At 35.9% G+C, this 26739-nt stretch overlaps 1 protein-coding gene across 2 annotated transcripts in view; it reads right to left on the minus strand.

Annotated features, from left to right (window-relative positions):
* Nucleotides 1-26739, minus strand: part of LOC110603321 (CHD3-type chromatin-remodeling factor PICKLE) — a 39976-nt gene that overhangs the window by 3965 nt on the left and 9272 nt on the right. For both annotated transcript variants that reach the window (XM_043951670.1, XM_043951671.1), the window contains exons 11-27: nucleotides 26587-26637; nucleotides 26362-26461; nucleotides 25312-25454; nucleotides 25129-25232; nucleotides 24557-24695; nucleotides 19192-19361; nucleotides 18179-18245; nucleotides 17975-18097; nucleotides 17191-17300; nucleotides 17027-17105; nucleotides 10063-10263; nucleotides 9326-9476; nucleotides 9138-9243; nucleotides 8069-8143; nucleotides 6860-6921; nucleotides 6692-6768; nucleotides 5969-6099 (exon numbers count right to left, since the gene is read on the minus strand). In XM_043951670.1, the coding sequence (XP_043807605.1) occupies nucleotides 5969-6099; nucleotides 6692-6768; nucleotides 6860-6921; nucleotides 8069-8143; nucleotides 9138-9243; nucleotides 9326-9476; nucleotides 10063-10263; nucleotides 17027-17105; nucleotides 17191-17300; nucleotides 17975-18097; nucleotides 18179-18245; nucleotides 19192-19361; nucleotides 24557-24695; nucleotides 25129-25232; nucleotides 25312-25454; nucleotides 26362-26461; nucleotides 26587-26637 (1889 nt within the window). The remainder of the gene's footprint in view (nucleotides 1-5968; nucleotides 6100-6691; nucleotides 6769-6859; nucleotides 6922-8068; nucleotides 8144-9137; nucleotides 9244-9325; nucleotides 9477-10062; nucleotides 10264-17026; nucleotides 17106-17190; nucleotides 17301-17974; nucleotides 18098-18178; nucleotides 18246-19191; nucleotides 19362-24556; nucleotides 24696-25128; nucleotides 25233-25311; nucleotides 25455-26361; nucleotides 26462-26586; nucleotides 26638-26739) is intronic.

Here is a 26739-nt window from a genome sequence, read left to right on the forward strand (position 1 = left end):
TATTTTTGTAGATATGAAATTCTATTCATAGTGAGGTAATCAACCTTATTAATCACAGTGAATTTGTTAAAGAATTAATGGATTATTTGGAGTTTTTATATTCTGGCAAAGGGAATATTTCTCATATTTATGATGTGTGTAAGGCATTTTATCGAGCTGAGAAAAATGATAGAACTCTGACCTCCTATTTTATGGACTTTAAAAGAGTGCACAAGGAACTTAATGTCTTGATCCCTTTTAGTACAGATGTGAAAACTCAAAAAGCTCAATGAGAGCAAATGGTTATTATGAGCTTCCTTGCAGGTCTCCCTCCAAAGTTTGAGACAACTAAATCTCATATTTTTTCCGACTCTGAAATATCATCATCACATGATGTTTTCACTAGGATGTTGTGTACAGAGTCTCCAATTCCTTCACACCACTAGTGCTTTTGTTAGTCGCAATGATAGTGGCAGACAGAATAACAGAGGTGAGCACAGGGGAGGTTTTAATGGTGGTAGAGGATCTCAACGTCTTGGGGAAGCAATTCCTATCTCTGATTCCGGTGGAATCATTTGTTATTACTGCCGTAAACCTGGACATACAAAGAAGGCATGCCTGAAACTTCAGAATAAGAATCAGCGCTTACAAATGGCGCATATGGCAGTTGAGGTCTCTTCTGATCAGGGAATTTTGATATCTACAGATGAGTATGCACAATTCACCAAATACCAGGCATATCTGAAATCTTCTGACTCCTCTATCACTGCAATTGCCGAGTCAGGTAACTCTACTGCATGTCTTATGTCTTTATCCTCCAAATGGGTTATTGATTCTGGTGCTACTGATCATATGTAAGGTAATTCTACCCTTTTGTCCAATCTTAAGTCTCATGCATCGTCTTCTTATGTTACTCTTGCTGATGGCACTAAATCTTCTTTCATGGATTCTGGACATGTCAACTTAACCCCTTCTTTTTCTATATCCTCTGTATTATGTCTTCCTAAGTTCTCCTTTAATTTGCTTTCCGTTAGTAAACTCACTCGTGCACTGAATTGTTGTGTCTCATTCTTTCCTGATCATTATGTTTTTCAGGATCTTTCGACAGAGCAGATTATTGGTAGAGGGCGTGAGTCAGAGGGTCTTTACATCTTGGATCAACAACTACCTAAATCCCTTACATGTTCCACGAGGTTAACGCCTTTTGATGTTCATTGTTGTTTGGGGCATCATTCTCTCTCGGTTTTAAAGAAGTTATGTCCACAGTTTAACTCTTTGTCTATTCTAGATTGTGAGTCTTGTCAATTTGCTAAACATCACCGTTTACCTACAGTGTCTCGAGTCAATAAACGAGTTTTGTCCCCCTTTGCGTTAGTCCATTTAGATGTTTGGAGTCCTTGTCCTATCATGTCTAAGTTTGGCTTTAAGTACTTTGTTACTTTTGTTGATAATTTCTCTCACACTACTTGATTATTTTTAATGAAGAGTCATTCATAATTATTCTCTATCTTTTGTGCTTTTTACGCTGAAATCCAAACTCAATTCAATATTTCTATTCGAATTTTGCAAAGCGATAATACTAAAGAGTATCTTTCTGGGGAATTTCAATCTTATTTGTTACAAAAAAGGATTCTTCATCAGTCTTTCTGTGTTGACACCTTCACAGAATGGAGTTGCCGAAAGAAAAAATCGACATCTTCTTGAAGTAGCAAGAGCTCTCTTATTTCGAATGAAAGTACCTAAATGTTTTTGGGCTGATACTGTATCTACTGCTTGTTTTTTTATCAATCGCATGCCCTCCTCCGTCTTTCATGGTGATATCCCTTATAACATTTTATTTCCCAATAAATCTTTATTTCCTATTGAGCCACGTATCTTTGATTGTACTTGTTTTGTTCATAATGTTCGTCCATAGGTTACTAAATTGGATCCCAAATCACTCAAATGTGTATTTTTTGGCTACTCTCGACTTCAAAAAGGGTATCGTTGTTTTTCTCCTGATCTTAATCGGTACCTTATGTCATTGATGTAACATTCCTTGAGTCCACTTCGTTCTTTCTGCCATCATCTGTTTATGACACCTAGGGGGAGGAAGATGATCCCCTATACACTGTTCACTCTCTGTCTCCTCAGACTCTTCCTGTACCTTCCGCTCAGATGCCAAGTCGCCCTCCCATTTATCATATTTATTCTAAACGCCTAGAGAACTCTGACTCAGCTCCGTTACCGGCTTCTTCGTCGATAGATTTTGCTCCCACCGATCCTTCACCGTCTGATTTGGATTTGTCCATTGCTCTTCGCAAAGGTAAACATACTTGCACTCATCCCATTTCGTTTTTTGTCTCTTATGGTCAATTATCCTCTTCTTCTCGATGTTTTTCCACGGCTTTAGATTCTATTTCAGTCTCCAAAACTGTTATTGAGGTTTTATCCTATCCTGATTGGCATGCTGCAATGCAAGAGGAAATGATGGCCCTAGACACTAATGGTACATGGGAGTTGATGTCCTTGCCCCCAAGAAAGCGAGCTATTGGGTGTAAATGAATGTTTGCAGTGAAAGTAAACCCTGATGGATTTGTTACTTGCCTCAAGACCCGTTTAGCGGCCAAAGATTATGTTCAAACTTATGGCGTTGACTATTCTAATACATTCTCTCCAGTTGCTAAGCTCGCATCTGTTCGATTGTTTATTTCCTTGGCAGCTACACATGATTAGCCTTTGCATCAACTGGATATTAAAAATGCTTTTCTCCATAATGACCTTCAGAAGGAAGTTTATATTGAGCAACCACCTGGTTTTGTTACTCAGGGGAAATTAGGCAAGGTTTGTAGACTTCGAAAATCCCTCTATGGCTTAAAACAAAGTCCTCAGACATGGTTTGGCAGGTTTAGTGGGGTCGTCCAACAGTTTGGAATGAAGATGAGTAAGTGTGAATACTCAATGTTTTATAAAAATTCTAATAGTGGAGTAATTCTGCTTGTAGTATATGTGGATGATATTGTTATCATAGGAAGTGACGTTGCTGGCATTACATCCCTAAAACAATTTCTCAAAACATAGTTTTATACAAAAGATTTGGGCTCCTTGAAATATTTTTTGGCATCGAAGTTATGCGGTGTAAGAAAGGCATTTTCTTATCTCAAACAAAATATGTTCTTGATTTGTTGGTAGAAACAAAAAAAATTGGGTGTTAAGCCTTGTAGTGCACCAATGACCCCTAATCTTCAACTTACCACAGAAGACAGTGAGCCATTTGCAGATCCTGAAATGTATAAAAGATTAGTTGGCAAACTGAATTATTTGACGGTGACTCGTCCTGATATTGCATATTCAGTGAGTGGTAAGTCAGTTTATGTCCTCTCCTACTGTTGCTCAGTGGAATGCTCTGGACAAATTCTTTGCTACTTGAAAGGGGCTCCAAGATGAGGTCTCTTCTATGATAACTATGGGCACTCAAATATTGAATGCTTTTCTGATACTGATTGGGCAGACTCAAAAGTTGATATGAGGTCAATCATTGGATATTGTATTTTTGTGGGAGGTAACCTGGTCTCGTGGAAAAGTAAAAAGCAAAATGTGGTCTCTCGTTCTAGTGCTGAATCTGAATATCGAGCTATGGCACAAACCGTATGTGAAGTCTTGTGGGTGCTTCAATTGTTGGAAGAGGTTGGGTTCACAAATTCGCTGCTTGCTAAGTTGTGGTGTGATAATGAAGCAGCTATCCACATTGCCTCCAATCCAGTATTTCATAAAAGGACTAAACACATCGAGATTGACTGTCACTTTGTTTGTGAGGTCCAACAAAAGATAATCTCAACAGGACATATCCAAATTGAGAACAACTAGGAGATATCTTCACTAAGGCTCTAAATGAGACTCAAGTTGATTATATATATAACAAGTTAGGCATGATTAACATCTATACTCCAACTTGAGGGGAAGTGTCATAGGTTATAGGAAGTAAATATGCTAATATAGGAAGTAAATATTGATATATGTGTTAGTTGCTTAATCTAAGGATTGCATGATCATAGACTTGATTTCCTTTCCTTTCTAAATATGGTCTCTCATGTATAAATATGTTGTAATCTATATTGTAATAGATAATAAATATTACCTTTCTACACAAACAAACACCATGCAATTACATTGCTTCTCCCATTTAAGGCACTGTGTCAGTGCTATTTAATTTTTTGTAGGCTTAGACATGACAATGTGATACGAGTCCAGGAGTGAAGCAGCTCAAGTGTCGAATGGGCCAAGGAAGCTGAGAGTTTATTCAAGGAGAAAACAAATGAGGGAATCGTCACAATGCGCATGAGAGGAGAAGATTCTGAAGCAGGGATTACAGGGGCAGCTAGCAGGGTTAGTTGGGCAATGATTAGAAGGAATATATTGAGGGGTTTGTAGAGAGAAGGGTGCATTTTTGCTTATTTCTGTATTTTTGACTGGGACCTGAGAACAGTATTTTTTTTCTGAGTTGTTTGTGCTGTTGATTATCAATATAGAGGTTAGCAGCTCCTTCCTAGCTGTTATTGGTTATCATTGTTCATATTTTCTATTTTTAAGTTCTTTAACTCTATAACAAATTGGTCCAACCTACCAGTTCCGTTTTGAAGGGTCCATGCCAACAACAAGAATGGAGTCAAAAATCGAAAATATAGAAAAGAACTTAATGGCACTCAAAGTGGGCTGTTATGAAGGAAGAAAATATTCAGACACGGAAGAAGCCGGAAAAACTGGACGTGCTAGAAGGGATGCTCGCAACGTTGTTGAATGGTGAAAGACATGAGGGAACCACCGAAAACACATCACAATTCCCGGATAGTAGCAATACTATTGGGGAAACCATGGTTCCTTGGGCAAGAGAGGCAGCAACGGTGACCATGGAACAACAGTTATCAGCGAAGCAGATTAAACTACCATCGTTCATTGGAGAAGACATGGGAGGGTGGTTGGCTCGGGCTGAACAATATTTTTCAATTCACAGAATGCCAGTCCACATGAAGGTGCAACTTGCCTTTGTAAGTATGGAGGGCTCCGTTTTACATTGGTTTCATTGGATTCAACAAAGGAATCCAAACAAGACTTGGGGACAAGGCTGAAGCTCCTCCGAGTGGCATTGATACGAGTCTAGGAGTGAAGCAGCTGGGCCAAGAGTCGAATGGGCCAAGGAAGCTGAGAGTTTATTCAAGGAGAAAACAAGTGAGGGAATTGTCACAATGTGCGTGAAAGGAGAAGATTCTGGAGCAAGGATTATGGGGACAGCTGGCAGGATTAGTTAGGCGATGATTAGAAGGAATATATTAGAGGGGTTTGTAGAGAGAAGGGTGTGTTTTTGCTTATTTCTGTATTTTTGGCTTAAGGCTGAGACCTGAGAATAGTATTTTTGCTGGGTTGTTTGTGCCGTTGATTATCAATATAGAGGATAGCAGCTCCTTCCTAGCTGTTAGTGGTTATCATTGTTCATCTTTTCTGTTTTTAAGTTCTTAACTCTATAGCAGAATGTCTGATCTGAAGACTTCAGTCTATATAGAAGCTTCTAGAATTCACAAACAAGGTTAAAAAAGCTAGATAACACTAGCGTAGAACGGGCGCCCTTCTCAGAACTTATATGTGTTTTAAGAGTATTCAAGTATAAACGCAGAGATGCATGAATGCAACCCCTGCCCCCACAAATACAAGAAAAAGAAAAGCAATAACAATAAATTAGTCTCACTAAGAAAAAGAAAAAAAGAAGGGAGGAATCTCAAGTTCTCCAGGAATAGAGAAACTTCACAAGTCACATCTCAAATTTTCCCTTCCTATGAAGTACCAAGTTCCAGGTCCTGAACACATACCTTTGATGCTATTTTTCACGAGTACTAACCCAACTTGCTGGCGGCATGTTAGAGTAAATCAACAGTTATTGTAACACATATGAGCAACATAATAAGAATAATATAATGGCAAATATATGTCAACACAGAAAGTACAAAGCAAAACATACTTCAATACTGCACGCAGCAATAACAAATCATGTTCTTCTTTCCAACATTTTCCACACTTCAGTCCCGAATATCGCAGTAAAATGTCATCTGTGAAAAGTGGAGTGCCTGGCTTCTCTAATGCAAATTTCACCTATCATTCCAAGGACCACAAAAAAAAAATTTAATTGATAGAATATCACACAACACAGTGAGATAAACTTAACGTGTATCAGGATCATCTTTGAATTTTAAGCTGTTAACTTTAACAAAAATTGGGGCTGATTTATATTATTATGATGTAACATTTTAGTTAACTAATTAAAACAATATTGGCACGGTGTTACTGTTAGCAAATAATGCAAGTTAGCTTTTTTGCAAATCAGTTGTCATGTTTTCAAGAGCCATGTAGTTAGTGGTTTAGTCATATTCTTGGTGGTTAAGCCATGTTCTTAGTGGTTAACCCATGATGTAGATAGTGCAAGTTAGATTTTGCTTTTCCTTAGTGGTAAGAGGGTGATCCTCCATATTGTTTAATGGTTTCCTGTTTTTAGGAGATGGTTATGTCTCCCTCTTGTATATTTAAGTGCAACAATTCAATGGTTTCTGTTTTTAGGATATGGTTATGTCTCCCTCTTGTTTAATAGTTTCCCGCTGACAAATCAACAATTATGTATACAGGTATTAAAGCACTTAGAAATTAAATAAGGAAGAAACCTTAACAGAAGTTCCATTTTGATACTCACTTTATCCCTGATCAGAAGCAGGACAGCAATCCTAACAAGTACATCTTGTACTCTAAGTCCTTCTTTAGGAACACCATCTACAATCAGATGGTAACAATATATTAGCAATACATCAAGCAGAGCAGCAAAGAATTCATAACCTATATTTATGATGAGATGATCAATCACCTGCAAAGTTTGGTGAGTCAGCTATATCTTCGGTAATGTGAGACAAGAAAAGAACCCCATAACTGAGATTGAGGTGGAAAAGATAGCATAGATCAGTAGAGAAATAGTTGCAGCATGCAGTTCGAAAACAAGGAACAAACAGTCATACATAATAAACTTGGCAGGGGAAAAAAAGTGCGAGCACTCTTTGAGAAATGAGCAGTTCTTTGAAAGAGTGACAGATAAGAAATGAAAATTAGATTATTAAGCTCTTGTAAACAATGCCAAGACTATTACAGTCACAGATGCTATTAATGCAGCTGGACTTATGGATATTACATTCTCAATGAATGAGAAGATTATAGATACATCTCAAGCTCAACATTATGTCTTGAAGAATCTTATCAGAAATGGTATTTACAATTCTTCACAAAATTTAGGCACTTAGGTAGATGTCATAGTTGTATACTTTACAGATGGACTTCCTAAATTCGCAAAAATATGTTAAAATATACACTTCAATTAGTTTGCTATAGAAGAAACCATAATTGCGTGAAAACTAAGCAAATGCATTTCTAGCAATTACAGCCACATGCATGTCCCAACCAACAAAGACATAAAATGAAAACATCAATGCAAGACTTGACATGGATGATAATTCGATATAAAAAGAAGAGGAAATGTAGAATCTTATGTTCTATTTGCATCATTTATTGGCCATTTGGTATTTTAGAAAATAAACAACCGAATGGATAAGAAATCATTCCATCATCTTCCAGAACAGACTACTAAAAAAAAAGCTCATATGAACTATTTGTTGGGCATATGTTACTTCTGTCCATCAATTACGCCTGCGAAGGACAGGGTGGAGCTTAATGCTTGAAGACATCTTTTTGTAGAGTCAGACGTATAGAAATCTGAGAAGCCATTCCCTTCACAACTCAGTTCTTTCAAACTCTGGAGTCTGGAACTATTGTCAGTTAAGGGTAACTACAGTTGTTGCATACCCTTTTTGGAATCTTTATTGTGGTGATATTGCTTTTGCTATAAACAGTTTCTCTTCCTTCTTTCCTCAGAAGGGTGGGGGTTCTTAAATTTATATTCCGATCCAATTAAGTGTCTAAGCTGATTGAAAAGAAATATTTGAATTCTAAAATGCCATAATTTATAAAAATAAAAAATAAAAATAAAACAGATTGCAAAAATAAAAAGCAAAGGTCATTTCAATACTCTCTTATTTCTTCATATGTCTTCTGTTTCATTCGATATGTAAACTCCTTCCAGTCATACTCCCCTACCCCAAACCTGTAAATACATTCTTGAGTAAGACAAACTCTGATAACAGATAAACAAAATACAATAATATTGAACATCATCACATTCAAAGAAACTTCAAATTTCAGCAACAAGATTTCGTTGACCTTAATTTATACTTTGGTCCTTATTGTTCGAACATTAGCCATTTTAGCCTATCAGGGACTGTTAATAAATCAGTTATACACGACCAAAATGACACAACTACCCACATCAAAGAGACAAGTTAAAAAAATACTAGTTCTCTCTGTCTCTCTAATACACACAATCCATTGAAATCAATCCTAGCTCCCTCTCTCAAACACACACGGTCACACGCACATCCCGCCCTCTCTTTCCTCTGCACTCTCCCCTTCCTAAATAAGCTATTTTCCTTCCCCCCACATGCATCATTTTCTCTATTAATAATAATAGAATAGCCACTGCCTATCACCGACCTTAACTTTCTTTAGGCCACTGCCGCAAGATGGTCTAAATGATGGTGCAACTCTTCTGGTGGCCTTTATGCATTGAGAAAGTTGGCTTGAGAAGCATGGATTGACAATGAAAAACCCATATCTGAAATTTTTTATTTAATGCTTTTGTGGTTATTGGCTATGTCATTGATGAGAAAGGATTCTGGCTAGGAGAACTTCTAACATCAAAATTTTTGACAAGAAAGAAGAGAGTTTTGTCACTGATACAGAGGGGCAACATTGTCCATAAAAATATAAGGATGCCGGACCTCATTATACCAAACCCTAAAGGGACTAACAGGACAAAAGGGTTGTGTCAAACTCCCAAGCAAATCTCACAAGCTAAAACTGTTAATTTTGAAATTGCAAGGACCAAAATATATTTTAGTGCAAACCTCATAATTTTTTTCAAAACCAATCCAATAAATAAATAGATAAAAAATTAACATGTCTGAATTGGGTAGTGGCTGCCACAGACATATGCCCATACATAGAGGTTATAAATTGTGATGAATTATAGAAGATCTGACCTCATCAAAATTTGTACAAAAGCAGCCCTTTGATTTTGATTGAAACCCAACACCCTGAATGATCTTCCCTCACCTTCCATCAGAGGAACTGGTTCCATATTATCCACTGCAAAACCTTGTCTCAGAACTAATACCATAACTTCAATTTTGTAGCTACTAAACAAACAACAGATTAAGGCAAAAGGTACCACGAGATTTCTTTCTGTAAGGCTTTCTCCCAGTCTGAGTTCCAGAAGAAGTTGTTTCACCATCAGTCAAATCAGCTTCATAGTTATCATCCTCGGCTTCAGTGCTTACATCTTCCAAACCAGCAAGATCATCATCTTCAACAGATACCATCTAAATGAATTGCAAATACAACAGTTAATCCCTTTTTAAATTAAATTTTAGTGTAACTGATGCAGGAATCTGTGAGTTAGATATGCTTGGCCCTAGAATATGTTCCCAAATTAACGAACATACATACACACACACAGAGAGAGAGTGTCAGTCATACACACACACACACACATTCAGTTAGACAAAATGTCTTCATCTATTTTAATGCAAGTATAAAGAATAGGTATTTTGAGGGCTCATGAGCTCAAAAGATTTTCTGTGATCAGCCAATATTTATTTGTTGCAGCTAAATTAACACTCAATATCATCAAAATAAACAATTTAAGGTTTCAACAGAATACACTTTCATCACAAAGCTAGATAGCAAAAGTTCAGAAGTTGAAGGGCTTCATGGTGCATGTTGCCAAAGCATAAAGCAAGATAAGTATGAAGATGTTAAATCCTAAAGCATAACATTTCCACAACAGTTTTCATCTCGAAACAAGGACAATGAAATAATATCCCTCTCTCATCCAAAGTGAACCAGAATTCTTGATATTAATAAGTGCGCTAACATTAAATATGCAAGGATGACATAAAGCAATACCTGTTTACGGCTTCTTTTTCCCTTGCCCAAGGCATTAAACTCCTCAACTTTATGCACTTCATACCGGTCTTTTAACAACTCTTCCCAGTAAGTCATTCTTTCAGAATTGCTCATGCTGGACCTTTCTTCTGCAGCTGCCTTTTGAGCTTCGACCTCCTCTGCTGCAGCCTCTGCTTTATCAATATACTCAAAGTTCGCAACCTAAAACACATAACACATCCCTTCCCTATGAGAAATTGAAATTGAAGAAGAAAAATCCACAAACCATCAAAATGCAGAGATCATATGCAAATAAAAGAAATTGTGAGTTTGTGACAACTACAAGCGTGCAACATCAAAAATTTTGATATGCTTCAGTGCATAACAAAAGGCTTGGTTATGGAGAAACCACAACTCCACACAAACAAGTTAATTTCAAAACTCCTCACAACTTCCAATCATAGTTATTAAAGATGTGCCTTGGACTTGCTCGCCTTAGGCTCAAGGTTCACCAAGCTCCAACGCTAACGCCTTAAGTGCCCAAGTGTGCACCTTGTTCTAGGCTCAAGGGTTTAGGAAGGCACACCTTTATTTCCACCTTCAGCAAGTTCTTCCAATAGCAAAAAGACCTTGACTTGAAATTTGCCAATCTACCAGAAACTGATATAGATGACTAAGAAGTTTTCAAACTTAGTATCACTAGTAAATACTGACAACTAGTCGCTTTTAGTCTCTCTCCTCGTACATTATTTTCACTATTCTCTTATTATCTTTCTCATCTTAACTGCTTTTTGTACTCCTTTATTTCAAGTTTATTTGAAATTATCCTTTTTAAACACCATTGCAATGCTACATGAGTAATTTATTATAGTATTGTGATATTTCTTCTCTCTTTGTTTTTTTTTTTCCAAAAAAGACATTAGCATGCTATTTAAGTAGCATATTTCTTAATTATATATGCCATATATGTCTAAAGAAAAGAACTATTAACACATTGCTTAGGCCCTATGCTTCTTGGTTATCTAAAATTGCCTTTTCATTATATTTTTTATTGTGCTCCCAATATTTAATTTCTAATGGATGCATCAAAAAGGGATCAAATTTTGAAAAAAAAATCCGCCTCACAAGACTAAACCCATCAAAGGAATTTGTAAAATCAATAGTTTTACCTTATGATTCAAATTGTGTTCCTCTAAGACACTTAATAATTTCAAAGGAGTTAAAGTACTTGACCCGTCTTTATTGTAGCTAACACATAGAAAACAAACTAAAATCAAGACCACAACTAATTACAGCTTTAGATGCAAAAGAAAAAGTTTCGTAAGAGAAGGTTAAAAAATAAGAATTTTGAAGAATTTTAGAGTACTTTTATATTTCACTCTTGATCTTTACAGCTGATTTACTTAACTATTTATACACAAAAAATTATAACTAAACAGGAAGCAAATAATCAAATAATAATTATTTAGATAATGAAGGATCTTAATTTATGCCTAGAATCCATAATCAAATCATATCACTAGAAGCAATAAATAAGTCAACACTCCCCTCAAGTTGGTACATAGATGTCGTACATGCCCAACTTGCAAATTAAATTATGGTAAATGCTATTATTGAGCCCTCTAGTGAACATATCCACAAATTGCCCAGTAGAAATTACATGAACTAAGCTCAAGACACCGTCTGTTAATTTTTCTTTAATGAAGTACTGATCAATCTGAACGTGCTTCGTTCAGTCATGTTGAACTGGATTTTGTGCTATACTGATGGCAGCTTTATTGTCATAATACAAAATTATCTTGTCTCTCTCAGATAATCTCAGCTCTTCCAATAACTTTTGCAACTATAAAAATTTACACACGAACCTTAGATCATTGCTCTGTATTCTGCTTCAGCACTTGAACAAGCAACAACATTTTGTTTTTTACTCCTCCAAATGACAAGGTTCCTCCCCACAGTTGTGGAGTAACCAGAGGTGGATCTCCTGTCATCAAGAGATCCTACTCAATCTACATTCGTAAAAACTTCAACTCAGAGGTGACCATGTTTAGAATAAAGAAGGCCTTTCCCTGGCGAAGACTCATGGTATCTCAAGATGCGAAGGACAGCCTGCATATGAGTTTCGTGAGAGTCATACATGAATTGACTGACTAAGCTAACAGTATAGGCTATATCCGGTCAAGTGTGTGAGAGATAAATTAGCCTCCTACCAATCTCTGGTATCTTCCAATATCCACGGACTCACCAATTTCTGCTTGCATCTTGTGATTATTTTCAATGGGAGATTATGTTGGTTTTCACCCTAACATAGACTTTCTTCTAAAAGGTCCAGAATGTACTTTCTTTAGAAGATAAAATTTTTTTTTCTGATCTAACCAACTCAATACCTAGAAAATATTGAAACTTTTCTAAATCTTTAATTTCAAATTCTTGAGCCAACAACCTTTTTACTTGAGACATTTCCTCTTTGTCATCACCTGTCACCACTACATCATCAACATACACAATAAGAAGGGTGATCTTATCCATGTTATATTTAATAAACAGTGTGATCAGTATTGCTCTGTTGGTAACCAAAGGACATCATGACTCTGCTAAATTTGTCAAACCAAGCTCTAGAAGATTGTTTTAGCCCATACAAAGCCTTTTCTAACCTATACATCTTTCCTTGTGTCTTCTCATCAGTGAACCTAAAAGGGATCTCCATGAACACTTCTTCCTCTAAATCTCCATGAAGGAAAGCATTCTTCACATAAAACTGATGCAGGTCCCAATCCAAGTTGGCTACACAAGATAATAGGACTCTAATTGAGTTCATTTTTGCAACTGGGGCAAATGTTTCTTGATAATCCACTCCATAAGTTTGGGTGAATCCCTTAACAACCAATCTAGCCTTAAATCGTTCAATTGTGCCATCAACTTTGTGTTTCACTGTGAATACCCACTTACAGCCAACAAGCTTCTTTCCAGGTGGGAGAGTGACAAGCTCCCAAATCTCATTTTTTTGCCGATGTTTTCATCTCTTCAATCATTGCTTCCTTCCATTTAGGATCTGCAAGAGTTTCCTTCCAATGCAATTGAATAGACACAGGAAATAGACAAAGCAAAGGCTCTATAGGAGGGAGACAAGGATTCATAAAAAATAGAGTTAGAAATAGGGTGTTTAGTACAAAATCTGACACCTTTCTTTGTGCAATGGGTTTATCTAAATCATTGGAGTATTCAAGAGCTGTGAATAACTTACCAGAAGAAGATTATTGACTCTGAGTAAACTGCATAATGGCTTTTTCTGCCTTGTCTCTCCTCAAATACCTCTTCAAATCTGGCTTGTCCAAACATCCAATTCTCTCCTCTTGATTGGACATCTCCCTCTGCCTATTAGAACTCTCTCGCTAAACCATATCATTCAGAATCACAAAATTCAGGGTCACTCTTCTTGCTCATTATTCTCCTCCTGAAGAGGTGAGTGAGTGGTATTAAAGTAGGATTCATTTTTTCGAAAGGTAACATCCACACTGACAAAGTATTTCCTAGACGGAGGATGGTAACACCTGTATCCCTTTTATATTGGAGAAACCCAACAAATACACATTTAAGGGTCTTGAGGTCCAACTTTCCTGCCATCCTAGTATGGACAAAGCAAGCACACCCAAGTACTTTTGGGGGAACAATGTATGAATTCCTTCCTTGCAGAACCTCCAAATGACTCATAAAGTCAAGAGTCTTGAGGGGCATTCTATTGATAAGATAAGCAGATACAAGGACAACATCTCCCCAATATGCTTTAGGTAGGTTCATGGAGAACATTAGAGAACGAGCTACCTCCAATAGATGTTTGTTTTCCCTTTCAACAACGCCATTTTGTACACTAGTACAAGGACAACTTGTCTGGTATACTATCCCATTGATCTCCAAATAAGCAAAAAACCTACTATCTATATATTCTTTTCCATTGTCAGTTCTCAAAATTTTCACCTTAATATCAAATTGAGTACAAATCATCTTTCACCTTAATATCAAATTGAATACAAATCATCTTGTGAAAGGATTGAAAACAAAAAAGTACATCACTTTTAGCTTTAATCAAATAGACTCAAGTCATTCGAGTGCAACAATCAATAAAAATGACAAACCATCTATTACCAGATAAGGAGACAGTTTGAGTAGGCCCCTAATGGAATTTGGCTTTTATTATGACTCAAAGGATAGGAGGTTCTAGTGTGCTTAGCATACTCACAAGCATCACAAAATAAAGAACCAAACTAAGTTCTAACATACAAACTAGGATAAAGTTTTTCTAAGACAAAAAATGATGGATACCCTAACCGCCTATGCCACTATATTATTTCCTGATTGACATCCTTATTTTCTCTAGAAAAGACTTGAGATATCAGAAAACCTGGATCACCTTCCAACATATATAAGTCATCATACAGTCTACCATTGCCAATCCTCTTTCATGTAAAAAGAACCTGAATAACATGATGATCAGGAAAGAACTTAATTTTACAGTTAAGAGTATTGGTGATAGTACTGATAGATAAAAGGCTGACAGGAAAATGAAGAACATGGACATATAATAATTTAATATTGGGTGCATAAATAACAGAACCTGTTTCGGATATGGAAGTAAAAGAGCCATCAGCAATTCTCACACTGTCTTTGGTTAGAGAACAAAAATAATTAAGAAAGCCTTTAGAAGAGCCTGTCATATGTCTATTCGCGCTAGAATCAATAATCCATGGAATAATATCAAGAAAGGAAGCATTATCTGACTTTACAGAGTTAGATGTAGCACCAAAGGAGGAAGAGATGTCAATATGAGATAGAAGGCGCTTGAGACTCTGAATTTCATTAGGGGAAAGAAACTCAGCAGTTGTTGTCTCCTTAAAGGGCTCCTCCACAGTTTCTACTAAATTAGCTTGAGCTCTAAAGGTACCTTGTTGTTTCCCTCTACAGCCTCTAGTGGGATGACAACATAACTTCCAGCAAGTCTCCTTGGTATACCTCGGTTTTCTATAATAGTCACAATGCAGGTGATCTTTTTCAGAATTAGGAGACTGCGGTGTGCTCAAACTAGTAACCAACCCAGCCTTTTCAACTGGTGCAATATAGAGCATAGCATATCGACGACTTTCCTCTTATTGAATATGGGTATGAGCCGCTTCTAGAGATTTTTCCCCAACACTTGGACCCGAATTGGATTATATTCGTTATTCAACCCTGCAAGAAAATCATATACCCGCCCCTTTTCAATCATTTTCCGAAATTTAATTGTATCTCCAGCATCATTTGCCTGGAAGTCCTGATAGTAATCAAAGTCCTGATAGTAATCAAACTCCTGCCATAAGCCACACAACTCAAAATAAAATTGGAAAATAGTCATTCCTCCTTACTCAGTACCATGGATCTTATTTCGAATATTACAAATTTCGACATCATTTCCAATCTTAGAATAAGTTAAGGACGAAGCCTTCCATATCTTTGCAGCAGAGTTAATTAACAAATAGGACTTAGAGATATGAGATTGCATAGAGTTAAGTAACCATGTCATAACAAGACAATTATCTGAGCCCCATTGAGATCTCATCCGATTACTTCTTATTACCAGTGACATAGCCCTACAGTCCTCTAGCCTTGATAAACAACAAATAAGACCTTGACCAAGCAAGATAATTAGTTTCATCAGTTTTACGGGATTAATTTGCAAGAAATAATTATCAAAATTAGGAATTGAGACCTTTTTATCTTCTGCCATGGTAAAAACAAATGAACCGTGAAAGAATAGGAGGTATCCAAGGTTGTACACATAAGAGAACCCAACCGAATCACCAAAGGACCAAGTAGCGGCACGGGAAGGCCAGAAAGAGGGTCGGAATCGGCGCGGAGTGATTGGAGCGGCGAAGCAACACTGAACGGCGTCTCATCTCATGCGCTGGGAAGGGAGGGCGCGTGAGCCTCACGCGCGTGACTCTCCAGCATCGGAGCTCCGAGCTGAGCGATCTGGCCGATGATGGTCCGGTGATACTACTAGTGCCAGTAGTGGGAGGTGAAAAAGTCTCTAGATAGGGTAGTACCAAAAAGGTAGATCTAGGGTTTTAAAACCCTAAAGAGGAAAAATTGAATTTAAACCCTAAAATCAGAAACTCTAATACGTATCATGAAGAATTTTAGAGTATTCTTATATTTCACTCTTGATCTTTACAAATGATTTACATGACTATTTATACATAAAGAATTACAACTAAACAGGAAGCAAATAATCAAAGAATAATTAGAGAGATAATTAAGGATCCTAATTTATGTTTAGAATCCGTAATAAAATCAAATCATATCACTAAAATTAGCAAATAAGTTAACAAAAAAAATCTAAACATGATTCTTTAACATATATAATAATAGATCACAAATCTTATACAAAATGTAGGCCTAAAATTTTAATTACTACGATTTCAATTATCCTCGCACTTTAGCAAGTGATTAATTAGGACTATCAATAGTTTGTTAAATGACAGCTATGTGCTGGATGATTCATGGACGTAACCAAATGAGTTATAGAGGAGATTAAAATTATTTTATGTTATGTATTATAGGAAAAGAAGGAAGAGTAGTGAGTAGAGTAGAATTGGAGGGAAATAATTGATAACTGTTTTTGGAGGGTATAACAGATTGGTTAGTTGAGAGGTAGTTATACAGATATAAATGGGAGATTTTCATACCTGTACAGGATTCAAGTAAGATCAATAAACCTCTCTTTCTCCCTCACCTCTTTCTCTCTCGCTCCTCTCTCTATTCACTTCTCATCTCTCCCAAATTTCTTTCCCCATCTCCTCCGTTTTCTGTTTCTTTTAGAAGGGAAATTCCTCATTGGATTAAAGGCATCCATATTTCTTTCTTTTTTAGTTGGGGCAAGGAGATCAGGCTAAGTCAAAAATAAATCACCAAAAGATCTGCATGTAAGTATAATAAAGAAACAAAAGAAAACCTTAAAAGCCTTCAAAAATCCATCTTCCTCATCATCCAAGGAAGCCTCTTCATCTCCCACTTGTTCCCGGTCAAGTAATCTATTGAGAGAACAACCCAAAGAAGATCACTGAGAAAGTGTTTAATCCTATGAACCATGAAAATAATGCAGTTAAAAGCATTTACCGGTCTATAGCAGCATCATCATAATGAATTTGACGTGATTTTCCTGCCTCATCATTCTCATCAGCAAATAGCTCCTTTGAACCGTACCTAATGATGTCATCTAACTCTTCCTACAGTGAAATTAGGATCTTTTAGTAATTTCTTTGTATTGTTAACTTAATGGTCACTGAATAATTTTCCTTTCAATAGCATGCACTCACGCATTAACACTCATAATAAACACCAAGTCACAAACAAAATATTTATCATATAAATTCATTAAAGAAGATGGGACGCATAACAACCACAAGGATGAGCATCCAGAAAAGAACTGGCCAATTTATGCTACAAAAATGAGTATGTTACATACCTTCTTTGTGGTGGGCCCAAGATAATATTCCAATTTCCAAATGGTTTGATCCTATTCCTATTATGTTTCGACACTGAAAAGATTCATCACCTGGTCACAACTCCGTTTGTGGGAGTTTAGGTATATCCTTCACATGTTTACATTAAGCTACTGCTCTTGAGGCTCAGTCTAGCACCCTATAATTGCAATTTGCAAGGCCAAAGAATTGCACCAAGCAAATTCCCACCCCCCAACCGCCCCCCCCCCCCCCCCCTCAAAAAAAAAAAAAAGGAAAAAAAACAAACACTTAATTGCAACTACATTTAGATATTAGTCACAAACAACTTCAAACATCAAATCTATCAATAATAATATCACAAAACAGCAACCAAACAAGGCAGGCTTTACTGCCACATCTATCCTGAAAAACCTTAAATCAATAGAAGAATTATTTACCTGATTAATATTTTGCGCCTTCAACCTCCCAACAACAAGATGTTCTAAAACCATTTTCTTCTTAGTCAACTGCATCATCCGCTCCTCAATAGTTCCTCGCGCAACGAGTCTATAAATCATTACCTGCAGCACCAAACAATATGAGTCCTTTAAACAACCAACAATAAGGAACATTTATGCTATCCTTGAAGATTAAATTTCAACCTTATTGGTTTGGCCAAGCCGATGAGCTCTAGCCATTGCTTGAAGATCAGCATGAGGATTCCAATCACTAAACAAGCCAATAACACATTCAGTATATGGGTAGAAAATCACAATAAACCAGGAGAATGCAATGAAGATTTAGAAACTCGCAACTTCAAAATTCCAATCCATATCCACACAAGTATATTTACAAACTAAAATGAAGCCATTAGATATGTCAGCAGATTAGAAGAAAAATGATGATAGTCATTGCTTGGTGCTCACATATGAGCATGTTATAATAAAAAAAAACGATTATTGTGAATTATAAGGTTAACCTTTGTATAATAAAACCCAAGAATTATTGACATAATGGATTAAACATAATTATGTGCACTCAATTGTCTAGGCAATATTACACTATTTATAAGAAAAATTAACCTAAACACCTATTTTACTATATGCAAAAGCGACCCCAATACCATAAGCCACTTGTTCATCAGAATTTTACTGAGAAGTTAAATAGTTAAGCTCCCTTGAGTCCAAATCACATTAATGCCAAAAAAAGCATGTCAACACAACCATCAAGCATCCACACCATGAGAACTCTCACCATAATCTCAATTTGTTTACCAGAAATGGAATATAACCATTTTAGTACCCAGTATTGAGGGAAGAAGCACAAGGAAAGAATGAAAAAAACCTTCATTACTTAATTTTCACTCTCACATGGGGTTCAGGTATTAGAAATGGGAGACCATCCCCTTATTCCTGATACCAAAATAGGGTCTCAACTCTCAATGATTCATAATTGCATATGGCTCCATATTTGCTCCCAATTTAATGATGCTCCTATATCTGGATTTATTAGATGCTTACTGATTTATAGATAATCCTACAAACTGCTTGTATTTTTATTCCAGTTACACTACTCTTCAACCATGAAATTACAACTGCAATCCATTTTCACACGTTTCAGAATGATAAAAAGGAACAATAAAAGAACAGAAAAAGATAATGTCAGTCAATTCCACCTATCATATATAATGACTGTGTCAGCAGTGGCAAGGTTTATTCCCAATCCTCCAGCTCTAGTAGAAAGCAGGAAACAAAATCTTGAAGAATTTTTGGCATTAAATCGATCTATGCGTATTTGTCTCTCAGCTCCACCAACCCTTCCATCTATCCGTTCATACTGCCATTTCTGATAGAAAAATGCAAACATATCCATATGAAATTATATAAAGTCCATTTAGAGTTAAATATCAAATAGCTAATAAATAATGGACCAAAACTGAAGGAACTAAAAGAACAACGTATGTGTTGACTTATTTGCTGATTTCTAGTGATATAATTTGATTTGAATACGGATTCTAGGTATAAATTAGAATCCTTAATTATCTCTGTAATTATTTTGATTACTTGCTTCTTGTTTAGTTGTAACTCTTTATATATAAATAGTCATATAAATCACTTGTAAACATTAAAAGTGAAATACAAAAATACTCTAAAATTCTCCAAAATTTTTTATAGTATCATATCTTTTTCCTAATTTTATGGTTTAAATTCAATTTTTCCTCTTTAGAATTTCTAAAACTCTAGATCTACCATTTTAGTTGGACTCTCTTGTGTGTACAACCTTGGGTACCTCCTATTTTTTCACGATTTATTTGATTCTATCATGGCTGAAAATAAAAAGGTCTCGATTCCTAACTCTGATAACCTTCCTTACAAATTAGTCCCATAAAACTTGATGAAACCAATTATCTTATTTGATCAAGGTCTTGTTTGTTGTTTATCAAGAGTAGAGGACAACAGCGATATGTAGGTAATAAGAAGCAACCGGATGAGAGTAATCTAGATTTTCCTCAATGGGACTCGAATAATTGTCTTGTTATGACATGGTTACTTAGCTCTATGCAACCTCATATCTCTAAGTCCTATTTGTTACTTGATATTATTGATATTGCTGTAAAGATATGGAAAGCTTTGTCCTTGACTTATTTCAAGATTGAAATGATACTAAGCAAAGAGAAACGACTATCTCTAAATTTTATTCTGAACTATGTGACTTATGGCAGGAACTTGATTACTATCAGTACTTCCAAGCAGACTGTACTGGAGATGCAGTCAAATTTTGAAAATTGATTGAAAAGAAGCAGGTCTATTATTTTCTTGCAAGGTTGAATAACGAATATGATTCAATTCGGATCTAAGTGTCGAGGAAAAACCATTTTCCTTCACTAGAAAAGGCCCATGTCCATGCTCAACAAGGGGAAAGTCGCCGACATTCTACACTCCATGCTTCACCAGTTGAAAAGGCTGAATTGGCTACTAGTTTTGAGCACACTGCAGCCTCCTAATCTTGAGAGAGATCACCTGCATTGTGACAATTGTGGAAAACCGAGACATACCAAAGAGATTTGCCAGAAGTTATATGGTCGTCTCACTAGAGGCCGTAGGGAAAACGAGGTATCTAGAAAGCTTAAACTAATTTAGCAGAAACAGTGGAGGAGCCTTTTAAGGAGATAACAGCTGCTGAGTTTCTTTCCTCTAATGAAATTCAGAGTTTCAAATGCCTCCTATCTCATATTGACACCTCTTCCTCCTGTGGCATCTCATATGGACACCTCTTCCTCCTCTAGTGCCACATCTAACTTTGTAAAGTCAAGTAATGCATCTTCTTTTGATGCTGTTCCATGGATTATTGATTCTGGTGCGAATAAACACATGACAAGCTCTTCTAAAGACTTTCTCAATTATTTTCCTTCTCTAACCAAAAGTAGTGTCAGAATTACTAATGACCATTTTACTTCCATATCCGGAACAGATTCTATTACTTGTGCACCCAATATTAAATTACCATTTGTCATTTATGTTTTCCGTTTTCTTGTCAACCTTTTATCTATTAGTGCTATCACTAATACTCTTGACTATAAAATTGAATTCTTTCTTGATCATTGTATTATTCAGGATCTTCTCACAAGAAAGAGGATTGGTAATGATAGACTGCATGATGGCTTATACATGTTGGAAGGTGATCCAAGTTCTCTAATATCTCAAGCCTATTTTGGAGAAAATAAGGATGTTAATAAGGAAATAATACAGTGGCACAGACAGTTAGGGCATCCATCATTTTTTGTCTTAGAAAAACTTTATCCTAATTTGTTTGCTAGAACTCAGTTTGGTTCTTTATTTTATAATGTTTGTGAGTATGCTAAGCACACTAGAGCAACCTATCCTTTGAGTCATAATAAAACTCAAATCACTTTGTGACTATTCATTCTGATATTTGGGGGTCTACACAAACTGTCTCCTTATTTGGTAGTCGATAGTTTGTCACTTTTATTGATTGTTGCACTTGAATGACTTAGGTATATTTGATTAAAGCTAAAAGTGATATCTTTTTTTGTTTTCAATTCTTTCACAAAATGATTTGTACTCAATTTGATATTAAGGTAAAAATTTTGAAAACTAACAATGGAAAAGAATATATGAATAGTAGGTTTTCTGCTTATTTGGAGTCCAATGGGATAGTACACTAAACAAGTTGTCTTTATACTAGTGCACAAAATGGCATTGCTAAAAGGAAAAACATGCATCTATTGGAAGTAGCTCGATCTTTTATGTTTACCATGAACTTACTCAAAGCATATTGGGGAGATACAGTCCTTGTATCTGCTTATCTTATCAATCGATAACCTCTCAAGACCCTTTACTTTATAAGTCCTTTGGAGGCTCTACAAGGAAGGAATTCATATATTATTTCATCAAAAGTATTTGGGTGTGTTTGCTTTGTCCATACTAGGACGGCAGAAAAATTGAACTCCAAAGCTCTTAAATGTGTATTTATAGGGTATTCTCTGACACCAAAGGGATACAAGTGTTATCGCTCTCCATCTAGGAAATATTGTCAGTATGGATGTCTCCTTCAGAGAAACTGAATCTTACTACTTCAGTACCATCCACTCACCTCTTCAAGGGAGAATAATGAGCAAGAAGCGATGATCCCAAATTTTGTGATTCTGAATGATATAGTTCAGAGGGAGAGTTCTAGTAGACAGAGGAAGACATCTAATCAGGGGGAGAGAATTGAACATTTGGACAAGTTATATTTAAGGAGGTATTCAAAGAGAGACAAGGAGACAAGGCAGAAAAAGCCATTATGCAACCTACTCAGAGTCAATAATCTTTTTCTGATGAGTTACCTTCAACTTTTGAATGCTCCAATAATTTAGATAAACCTATTGCAAAAAAAAGGTGTCAGATCTTGTACTAAACACCCTATTTATAACTTTGTTTCTTATGAATCTATCTCCATCCTAATGAGCCTTTGCCTTGTCTATTTCTTTTGTATCTATTCTACAGGAAGGAAACTCTTACAATCTTAAATGGAAGGGAGTAATGATTAAAGAGATGAAAGCACTAATCAAAAATGAGATATGGGAGCTTGTCTCTCTTCCACCTGGGAAGAAACTTGTTGGCTGTAAGTGGGTATTCACAGTGGAACACAAAGCTAATGGCACAATTGAACAGTTTATGGCCAAATTGATTGCTAAAAGTTTCACCCAAACCTATGGAGTGGATTATCAAGAGACATTTGCCCCAGTTGCAAAAATGAACTCAATCAAAATCCTGTTATCTTGTGTAGCCAACTTGGATTGGGACTTAAGCAGTTTGATGTGAAGAATGCATTTCTTCCATGGAAATTTAAAGGAAGAGGTGTTTATGGAGATCCCTCCTGGGTTTGCTGATAAGAAGATACAAGGAAAGGTGTGCAAATTAAAGAAGGTTTTGTATGGACTGTGTTGAATACCACATCGGTTGTGGAAAAGGGTAATGTGCCCCTTATATGGTCTATAGGCACTCCTCCCCCTTTGAGCTAACTTTTGGGGTGAGTTAGTCCCGACTCAAATTTAACATGATATCAGAGCCTCCTCATCCGATGTTGGGCCTCCTATAAATATGTCACGTACCAGTAAAATTAATTCTGGACATGAGAGGGTGTGTTGAATCCCACATCGATTGTGGAAAAAGATAATGTGCCCCTTATATAGTCCATAGGCACTCCTCCCCTTTGAGCTAGCTTTTGGGGTGAGTTAGGCCTGACCCAAATTTAACAGACTAAAACAATCTCCCAGAGCTTGGTTTGACAGGTTTAGCAGAGCCATGATTTCCTTTAGTTACCAATAGAGCAATGTTAATCACAATTTGTTTATTAAACATCACAAGTGATGATGATATAGTGGTGATAGGTGATGACGAAGAGAAAATGATTCAATTAAAAAGGTTGTAGGTTCAAGAATTTAATATCAAAGATATAGGTAAGTTTCAATATTTTCTAGATATTGAGGTGGCCAAATCAAAAAAAGGATCTTTATTTCCAAAAAAAAGTATATTCTAGATCTTTTTGAAGAAACTGATATGTTGAGGTCTAAACCAACAAAATCTCTCATTGAAAGTAACCACAAGATACAAGCAGAAACTAGTGAGTTCGTGGATATTGGAAGATACTAAAGATTAGTAGAGAGATTGATTTATCTCTCACACAATCGACCAGATATAGTCTATGTTGTTAGCTTAATCAGCCAACTCATGCATGACCCTCGCGAGACTCATATACAGACTATCCTTCACATCTTGAAATACCTAAAATCTGCACCAGGAAAAGGCTTCTTTACTCCAAACATGGTCACCTCCAAGAGTTGAAACTTTTACATATGCTGATTAGTAGGATCTCTTGACGACAGGAAATCTAACTCTGGCTACTGCACAGTTGCGGAAGGGAATCTTGTCACCTAGAGGAGCAAAAAACAAAGTCTTGTTGCTCGGTCAAGTGCTGAAGCAAAATAAAGAGCAATGGCCCAAGGCATGTGTGAACTTTTATGGTTGCAGAAGTTATTGGAGGAGCTGAGGTTATCCGAGAGAAACAAGATAACTTTCTATTGTGACAACAAAATTGCCATCAGTATAACACAAAATCCAGTTCAACACGACCGAACAAAACACGTTGAGATTTATCGACACTTCATTAAAGAAAAATTAACAGATGGTGACTTGAGCTTCGTTCATGTAACTTCTACCGAACAACTTGCAGATGTGTTTACTAAAAGGCTAAACAATAGAACCTACGATAATTTGTTTGCAAGTTGGATATGTGCAACATCTATGCATCAACTTGAGATGGAGTGTTCACTTATGTATTGATTTCTAGTGATATGATTTGATTTGATTACGAATTCTAGATATAAATTAGGATCCTTAATTATCTCTACAATTATTTTAATTATTTGTTTCCTGTTTAGTTGTAATTCTTTGTATATAAATAGTCATGCAAATCACTTATAAAGATTTATTAGTAAAATACAAGAATTCTCTAAAATTCTTCGGTATGCATACCTTATAAGTTAAGTAATCTTCTAGTAAGTCTAGCATATGCTGAAATTGAGAATAAATAAGAACTCTATGTCCCTGCTCTTTAAGCTTCACCATCAATTTGTCCAACAGTTGCAGTTTCCCAGAAGACTCTACAAGCTGCCTGTCAAAAGAAGTACAAACAGATGAATAATAATTCAAAATGTAATTTACCCACTTGGAAGCATTTTCTAATACAATTTTTTTTCTATAGCTGTGTTTTCCAGGAGATTCCAGTATCTATCTTTCAAATAGGTAAACAGATGAAAAACGTTATAAATAAATAAATAAACTAACATATGAATGAAATATGTGACAAAAGTCTAGCCCCTCAAAAAGGATGATTCACATAACATATATCATCAAATAGAGAGATTACTTTCAAGCTCTACAAGGAAATCTAACGAAAAAATTTGTTGATTAAATAGCCTATGCAACCTAATATAGACAGACATAAATGTAAAAGATAAAGGAGTATATCTTAAAGTAAATGCACAGGTATACACTGTCACTCTCTCTCATACACCAAATACTAATGTAAGAGTAAAACCAAGTACTTGAAAGATTCATCGCCATCAGCAATAATTGGTTCCACTCCTTCTAGCATATAAGCATGACAGCAAAGCTTGCGCAATTCCATAACCACATTGATAAGAGAAATCTGTTCCAGACACATCCAACCATAATGTTAGGTTAGAATACAGTAAAGAGCATCAGTTCACATAAATAAGAAAGCACACCTGTGGACCACCACGTCTAGTTAATATTTGATAATTACGAGTCAGAATGGCCTTGTAATATTCTTTTTGCTTGCTGCTTAGTTCAACACGTAGAATGAGTTCCTTTTTAGGAGGTAGCTCTGTCATGACATCCTTCTTCACCCCTAAATAAGAATAAAAAATTTTCAGCTACATCTCATTGTCATAACTGAATAAAACGAAATGTCAAATATATGGATGAAGTAACAATCAGCATATGAGGGCAAACTAAATCAATAAATTAATTTCAAGGCATAAGTACCAACTCCAAATAATCCAGCCAACAAATTTAAACAAGGAAAATGGAAGCTAATAACACTTTAATTATCTGTAGTTTCGGTGAGGAAAAAAAATATAAATTGAATTCATCTAGAAAACAGTACATGTACTGCTAACAACAGGAATAATTATACAGTGGAATGAGATTTGTTAATATAGTCCTCCATGCAAAACATAAGCCAATATCTATACATGTCAACGAAGAATATTTTTGACATGACCACCAAGGGAACACCCTAGAAGTTAAGGCTTGGGATTTGAACAAGGATAGATCTGAAGTACTACGGTAGGAATCTCACTGTGATTAAGGTCTACATCATGTACGTTACCATTAAAACCAAAATGGGCTTTAGGAATCATGGGAAAGGCCAAAAGGGGCAAGGAAGTGAGACCCAAAATAAAGCAGGAAAAAATATAAGGGATCAGAGGAATACAGCAATAGAGAGGTAAGGATTGTATTAGTAGAATCTGACATCTTCTCCAGAGAAGGTAAAAAAGGTCAAATTTTATAATTTTTTTACGACTCAAAACACAGAGATTCACAAAGTTCATTGAATATCAAGAAATATTCCAAAAAAAAATTGGGATATAGTCATGACAATGAAGAAAATAATAGAAAATATAGTGAAGATTATGATTCAATCAATAATTCAAAAAATACACCAGAAGTAAACTATATTCTCAGTAGCACTGGCAATCCTAGCAATTCAATGAAGTATGACTGTATTAGACAGAATAGTTTGAGATTTTTACTTCTGAGGAGATGGGGAGCCAACATTTTATGTAGTCTTGAAATTTGCTCCTCTTGATTTATATCCTTAAACTCCTCCTGGAACTCCTCCAAACTAGAAAACTGCAAGTATTTATACATCAAACACAAAGCAAAGTTATGTTTGATATACTAACTGATTCCTATAAAAGAAGTCTTCCTCTGACTACAATCTTTGATGACACTTCCATTATTTCCATAATACTAACCTTCCCAGCATCAAGGAAGTGCATAAGCATGAAAAGTTCATCCAGATTATTCTGAGAAAGCGTCAGACAAATGCCAGTAAGTTTGCAATTTAACATAAACATATACAGGGAACAGTATGTTTAAATGAATAATATATAAAAAAATTTTGAACT

This window comes from Manihot esculenta, chromosome 16 (assembly GCF_001659605.2).
Source record: "Manihot esculenta cultivar AM560-2 chromosome 16, M.esculenta_v8, whole genome shotgun sequence".
NCBI classification, from domain to species: Eukaryota; Viridiplantae; Streptophyta; class Magnoliopsida; order Malpighiales; family Euphorbiaceae; genus Manihot; species Manihot esculenta.